The 7,979-nt window shown below is 35.8% G+C and overlaps 1 protein-coding gene and 1 long non-coding RNA gene across 2 annotated transcripts in view; both read right to left on the bottom strand.

The window, feature by feature from the left end:
- Nucleotides 1-331: 331 nt before the first annotated feature.
- LOC127857021 (uncharacterized) lies at nt 332-3,250 on the bottom strand. Its single transcript, XR_008038283.1, has 5 exons — nt 3,083-3,250; nt 2,421-2,569; nt 2,116-2,286; nt 1,592-1,719; nt 332-505 (listed from the first exon to the last, which is right to left on the bottom strand). It is a non-coding gene; the product is annotated as an uncharacterized LOC127857021 (long non-coding RNA).
- Nucleotides 3,251-3,594: 344 nt separating this feature from the next.
- LOC127858491 (uncharacterized) overlaps nt 3,595-7,979 on the bottom strand; it is a 5,061-nt gene continuing 676 nt past the window's right edge. The window contains exons 2-5 of the mRNA XM_052395677.1: nt 7,714-7,862; nt 6,841-7,009; nt 6,177-6,304; nt 3,595-3,615 (exon numbers count right to left, since the gene is read on the bottom strand). Of these exons, the coding sequence (XP_052251637.1) occupies nt 3,595-3,615; nt 6,177-6,304; nt 6,841-7,009; nt 7,714-7,862 (467 nt within the window). The remainder of the gene's footprint in view (nt 3,616-6,176; nt 6,305-6,840; nt 7,010-7,713; nt 7,863-7,979) is intronic.

The following is a 7,979-nucleotide window of genomic DNA, read 5'->3' as shown; positions in this document are numbered from 1 at the left end:
TTAAAAAATGCTCTCGTTTTCATTTTGATTGAAATGCTTCACGGGCATATCGACGGTACTTTCTCCACAAAAAAAACGTATAAATAAAGGAATATTCAAACACGTTAGTATGGTTTTCTTCAATCAATAGTACACAAATTTTCCTTACTGAAAACTGTTTTGCGATTCTAGTTGGTAACACACTCACATCCATCAAAAAGTGCACTTCAGTGACCTTTTCGTGAATGTAAAGTGGCTTAACCCATACTCATGATATGTGTGATAATTACTAGATAATGACACACAATAAACTGAGTACTAATGTTTTATATGTTACTTCACCTGGTGTTGAGTGTTCGCCGGGTGACGTCACTTTTCTGACCTCATACACGGTGGAGACAGGTGACGTCACAGAACACGTGGTATCAGGGTCCGTCGTTGTGAACTTCCCAAGCAGCGTCTGAACGACAGTGGCGTCAGAGACGGTAGGGGAACTTCCGGGAATCCCGGATACAAACGTCGGTGGCTGAAAACATCACGGTAAATACAAAAAATATCAGTAAAACGTCGTAACCCACGAAATCAATGAAATTAATGTTCCACGAATTATAATGACTTTACAGTGTACGTGTGCGTGTCAACCAATAATGTCTTAGATGGTTGTTTACAAAATGCAAGGAATTAAATTCACTATATACAAACTGTAAAGAAGGTCCTTTACTCATTTAAAACTTAACGCATTTCACAGTAATTGTCACAGTTGCACATGTGTCTCGTGCTCTGAGAAAACTGGGCAAAATGCTTGTGCGTAAAGTGTCATCCCAGATTAGCCCTGTGCAGTCCGCACAGGCTAATCCGGGACGAGACTTTTCCGCCTAAACTGGATTTTCGCAAAGCAGAGACATCATTTAAACGAAAAATTCCAAAAAAGCGGAAATTGTCGTCCCTGATTAACCTGTGCGGACTGCACAGGCTAATCTGGGATGACACTTTACGCACAAACATTTTGCCCGGTTTTCTCAGAACAGACCACATGTTGCTGCGGTTATGGCACTCGGTTCGTACACTGTAAATTTGTACCAATTTTGATGTGTCGTTGGTCGTAGAAAAAGAGGGGGCCACTATTTATTGGCTTTGGCAACAATTACATGTGGGGTCGTTAAATGGGTGGAGTCACTTAATTCCGATTAGACTGAATAAGAAAATATTTACATATTTTACATAAATTACTTGAAGGACGATTCGCGAAAACAACTCCAAAGAGAATGGTCAGATATAGGATCTACTAAACTAAAGGCTCGCGACTGAACTAAAGACAAGAGAGTAAACTAAAGGCAAGAGGTTGAATTAAAGGCAAGATACCAAACTAAAGACAAGATACCAATTTAAAGGCAAGATACTTAACTAAACGCAAGAGACTAAAGTAAAGGCAAGAGACTAAATTTAAAGCAAGAGACCAAACTTAAGGCAGAGACCAATTGCCTACAATAAAACACACCACAATCACCACTAGAGATAAACATTATTTAAGTTGCCGTTATCGCCTTCGAAATGGCCATGAAAAAAACATTGGGAATTAAACCAGTTAAATGGCGCACGAAAGACAACCTACCGTATCGATCACGGGTTGAGTGAACGATTCAGTGACGGCATTGGTGCCATCTGAGCAGTCGACGTTGATCACATAAGGTCCGTTTGCTGCTTTCAGCGTAACCCCGGTCCTTACGTTAATTGTAAACCCTGAAAACGTTCAAGAGACGTGTCATTTTGAGATCCATAGTCCGTGTTAGAAATGAAAGCTACATGTATTTTTATCCAAGAAAATTTCGTAACATAATCCTACACCATCGAAAATTAATAGAAGTGTTCATTAAAATTTAACATTAAATAACATGCTTATTATACATATTTAATTCAATTTATTTCATTCTGTTCTGCGATAACTCGTAGATTTCTAAATTGTGGCGTCGATTAAACGGCAAGCATATTTATGTCGTTTTTTGCACAATATTCGTGCTTAAACCCCACTTATTCCATCATTGTGCTTATTCCTTGCTCTCTTTCTTTCAGTCTGAGAAGTGATTCCCACTCAACATATGTGACTTAATTTATTATTGACTTTTTCAGGTTCATTACCAGGTGCGACTCCGGCCACCACTTCAAAAAGGGTGGCTTCCGGAGCTCTTGCGGAACATGTGAGGGGTCGTCGCTATCGGCGACGCTGAACGTGTGGAGGGTCTCAGCGGCCGTCTTCAGACCGTCGAAAAGGGTAGTTCCATTCGCAGGCAGTGCGGTGAAAGCTGGTGGCTGAAGTCGAATAGCAAAAGCGTGAACTGCAATTTGGACTGGCCTTTTTCTACACAACGTATTATGTAAGCCAATCAATATTCATTGGGATTTCTATTTTCTATATAAACATGAACGCCATTAACGTCACTTACCGCGTTAACAATGTTGACGTTAAACGTTCCCGTAATGACGTTAGCGGGGTTTCCGTCAGTGCACGTGATCGTTAACGGCAACGGAACCGCCGGGCTATTGAAGTTGATAGACGCTTGCGTAACGGCGGTGCCGATCCAAACTTCGAACTCTGTAATACAGTAAATGGTCAACGATTTCAGCCCTCCAGTTTTAACGTTACGCACAGTTTCACAGTTTGGCAAAACACCAATTTTCAAGTCTAATCAGCTTCAACACTTCGTTTAGAAGAGACTTCCTTTAACGAAAAAAATTCCATAAACATGTACAGGCTAATCTGGGACGACACTTAACGCACATGCATTAAACCTCGTTTTCCTAGAACGAGGCTCATTTGTATTACGTTAACTCAGAAGAGTATATAAATGTTTGTTAACGCGAATCCTTCAAACGTTCAAGTAAAATACTTAAATCAACAGTTTCCTATTATATATTTTTTTATTATATGAGCCGCGTTTTCGATAAACTGGGCTTTTGGAGAAGACTCCCTTTACATGAAAAATTCTATAAAATCGGAAATTGCAGTCCGTGATGAGTCTGTGCTGACTGCACAGGCTAATCTGGGACGACACTTTACGCACATTCATTAAGCCCAGTTATCCCAGAACGAGCATACAATTGTTACCCGGTTGCTGTGGGTTGGTCGGTAACGTCACATTTCTAATCTCGTAAACGGTTGTTGCAGGTGACGTCACAGAACACTTGGTATCTGGATCAGTCGTTGTAAACTTCCCAAGTGACGTCGCAGTGAGAGTGTCATCTGAGACTGTACCGGAAGTTCCGGGAATCCCCGTCACAATATCGGCTTCTGCACGACATAACAAAATCCGACCGTAATGAAACACATGTATTATTTCTCAAATGGGTAGTATTCGTTGATCTTTCACAAGCTTTTGACAAAAAAATGACATTTAACTTGAAAATAATAATGTAATGTAAAAAATAATGTACATTTCTCTGAAGCGCTCTTACCTTGATGTAATCTTATATATCGAATGTATGCGATAGGGTTGGCTAAAATAAATCATAGTTTCATTCTATTAAAGCCGGAGAACGACAAGGACGTTGCCTAAGTCCTTTTCTTGTTCTGATATTTATTAACGGCACTCTTTGTTCTTCAAAATTCAGCGATTAAGTTTAATGATCCGGTGACTCATACTGTACACAAATATATATGAAATCATACTGTTCATATATATGAAATCATACTGTTCATATATATGAAATCATACTGTTCACATATATGACGTCATACTGTACATATATATGATGTCATACTGTACATATATATATGATGTCATACTGTACATATATATGATGTCATACTGTACATATATATGACGACATACTGTACATATATATGATGTCATACTGTACATATATATGATGTCATACTGTACATAAATATGACGGCATACTGTACATATATATGATGTCATGCTACACAATTATATGATGTATTAATAATAATAATAATAATACAATCTTTATTTAAAGAAGATATACATGTTGAGAAATACATCAGATGCAATAACATAATATGCAATTTATATAATACATTTCTTATTTTCAACAAGGTCTTCTAACATAATACAATTTACAACAAATACATCATATTTCATCTTAAGCAATAAGAACAAAACATAAATAATCATATATGCATGCACACTCGTAATGAAATATATATCATAATTAAAAGAACCACACTCTTAAACACACACGCATGCGTGCAAGTACAACAAAAAAGTAGAAAGATAAGCTTAAATGTCATACTGTTCATATATCTGATGTCATACTGTAAATATATATGATGTCATGCTGTACATGTATATGATGTCATAGTGTACATATATATGATGTCATACTGAACATATATATGATGACATGCTGTTTTATATATTTTGCCATACTGTTCATATATATGATGTCATACTGTGCATATATATGATGTCATACTGTACATATATATGATGTTATGCTGTACATATATATGATGTTATGCTGTACATATATATGATGTCATGCTGTACATATATATGATGTCATACTGTACATATATATGATGTTATGCTGTACATATATATGATGTTATGCTGTACGTATATATGATGTCATGCTGTACATATATATGATGTCATGCTGTACATATATATGATGCCATGATGCACATATATATAATGTCAAGTTGTACATATATATGATGTTATACTGTAAATATATATAATGACATGCTTTTCATACATATATTGTCATACTGTACATATATATGATGTCATACTGTACATATATATGATGTCATACTGTACATATATATATATATACAAATGATGTCATGGTGTACATATATATGATGTCATGCTGTACATATATATGATGTCATGGTGTTGACATATATATGATGGCATACTGTTTATGAATATGATGTCATACTGTACACACATATAACGTCATACGGTACACACATATGACGTCATACTGTAAACGTATATGACGTCATACTGTACACACATATCATGTCCTACTGTACGCATATATGATGTCATATTGTACCCATATATAACGTCAACCTGAACATATATATAATGTCATACTGGACACACATATGATGTCATACTGTACACATATCTGACGTTATACTGTACACATATATGACGTCATACTGTACACACATATGATGTCAAACTGAACACATATATGACGTCATATTGTACCCATATATGACTTCATACTGAACATATATATGACTTCATACTGGCCACATATATGACGTCATACTGTACATATATATGATGTCATACTGTACACATATATGACGTCATACTGTTCATATATATGATGTAATACTGTACATAAATATCATGTCATACTGTACACATATATGATGTCATACTGTACCCACATATGACGTCATTCTGTACATATATATGATGTCATACTGTATATATAAATGACTCATACTGACACACATATAATGTTATACTGTACACATATTTGACGTCATATTGTATCCATATATGACGTCATACTCAAACTATACATATGATTTCATACTGGACACATATATGACGTCAACATTAAAAATATATGCCTGTTCATCTAAAGATAAGCTCCCCTTCTGACGGTGTTGTGTATAGCAGGTTTGTAAATTTGCGTAACACGTCATGCGTATAAGAATTATTATACTTTCAGCTGGAATTTAAATGCTTAGCAAGGTAAGATATTTTATTGTATTTCGAGAGATTTAACAGAGAAAAAAACAACACATTTTAAGAATTTTCAAAAGGGGATCACTCACTCAAGTTCAACTTATTTTCAGATCTTTTTTCAGTATTTTAAATGTTATGTCATTCCATGAAAAATTATATATAACATCAATGGGTACTCAATTTTTATTTTCGACACTACATAGAGGATATTTGTTGAATTTGGTGGAATATCAATTTTATTTCACGAGTGATAATAGAAAATATATTTGAACATGATCACCAAATCCAACAAAATTTCTTTTTATTTTATTCTTACAAATTATTTGTGTTTTTTGCTGAAAAAATGACGTCATGACGTCAGGAAAACGACGTCATTGAACAATATAACAGTGAAAATTATCGATAATTTTCACTGTTAATATTCACTGTTCGAGACAGTGAATTATCAAATTTAATTCACTGACATTTCTCTATAAACCATCGGAAAGCATAAAATAAAACATTGTTGCGTACCTTATCAAGGACGGGCTGAGTAAACGTGGAACTGACAGTGTTATCGTTATCTGTGCAGTCCACGTTCATGACGTAAGGCGTATTAACAGCAGCTAGTGTTACTCCTGCTTTCACGCGGATATTAAACGCTGAAAGGGAAATGTGTTTGAACGTTTTTTCCAGTTTCTTAAAAACAGATTTTTGTGAAATATCAAACGTATCATTTAAAGTAGTCGTTCAATCATTTTTCAGTTTTTATACACGTATCATTTATAGTTATTATGAATTAAAAGGCCTGTACGAATCTGTATTGGAACGTGTTTGGCGTATATTTCAATCGTTAGAAAGTAAAGCATATGATTGCATACTGAAGAGACAAACTAAGTGACTTTACATCACTGGACAAATTCCGTAAAATCACTTTTATTCGTTGGTCATAGATTTTGGTTGGTTTCGTGGAGTACCGATTATCGAATTAAACTTAAACACACCGGAATATGCGCAAAAAGAAATCCACGAATTTTGTGTAAACGAACAAAGCCATTTTTTCAAAGACGAAATTTCATGCCAGCGAATATAAATGATTTTACATGTATCATAGAAAAACAGCAAGGCGACTCTGATCGACGTTTTGCTACTTTACAATTATATTAACAAATACGACTTTAAGTGATAAACCACAAACCTGGGCTAGTGCCGGCTACCACTTCAAAACGGGCGTCTTCCGGCGCTCTGATGGAGCACGTGACAACGTCGTCGCTGTCGGTGACGCTGAATGTCTGGAGAGTCGCGGCCGCCTGCAGACCGTCGTCGATGGCACTTCCGATTAAGGGTAGTACGGTAATCAGCGGGGGCTGTAGTAAAAAACAATTTACTGAAATACTCGTTATTGCAGCTGGCAATAATTATATGCATATAATATATGAGCCTCGCTCTGGGAAAACGGGATTTATGCATGTGCGTAAAGTGTCGTCTCAGATTACCCTTTGAAGTCCTCAAAGGCTTATCAGGAAGACATTTTCCGCTTTAACCGGATTTTTCGTTTAGAAGAGACTTTCTTCAAGCGAAAAATGTCATGAAAGCGGAAAGTGTCATCCCTGATGAGCCTGTGCGGACTGCACAAAAATAAAAAAAAATCTGTGAAAAGTGCATTTTAAAGTCTTTACATAAATTTAATACGTATTCATTCATTTCATTTACTTTCAATTTCATTAGGCAAGCCTCTGATACTTTTTCAGAAAGTATTACTTTGACACAGCCAGTTTAGTTAAAATCGATTATATTTTCAAAAGCAGGTACTCTGTCATTGAACTTGAAGCATGTAAAGTTAGTTGAAAATCCATTTATGTTAAATTACGTAGTGCTCCGGACAGTTGTGTTTTTGTTTTGTTAGTGTTGTTAGTAACCGGAATGCATGAATAGATAAACATAAACTACTTTAGAAATATGGTTTCAAAACGGTTCCATTATACCTCGTCGTACATGAGCAACTCAACGGGTATTGGGATAAACACAAAGTTGAATGAAAAAGCTCTATTTTCAAATTTAAAATACATACCGCGTCAACAATGTTGACGTTGAACGTTCCCGTGATGTCATTGACGACGTTCCCGTCAGTGCATTTGATCGTTAACGGCAACGGAACCGTCTGGTCATTGAAGTCTATTGACGCTTGAGTTACGGTGCTTTTAATCCAAACTTCAAACTCTGTAAAACAATATATGACTTCATTCTGTACAAATATATGACTTGATTCATACATAAATCACGTTCATGGACTCATACTGTTCACATATATGACTCATACTGTTCACATATATGACG

This window comes from Dreissena polymorpha, chromosome 14, assembly GCF_020536995.1.
Source record: "Dreissena polymorpha isolate Duluth1 chromosome 14, UMN_Dpol_1.0, whole genome shotgun sequence".
Taxonomy (NCBI): Eukaryota; Metazoa; Mollusca; class Bivalvia; order Myida; family Dreissenidae; genus Dreissena; species Dreissena polymorpha.
Note: the sequence above shows the minus strand (reverse complement) of the source record. Positions and strands in the feature narration are given on the sequence as shown.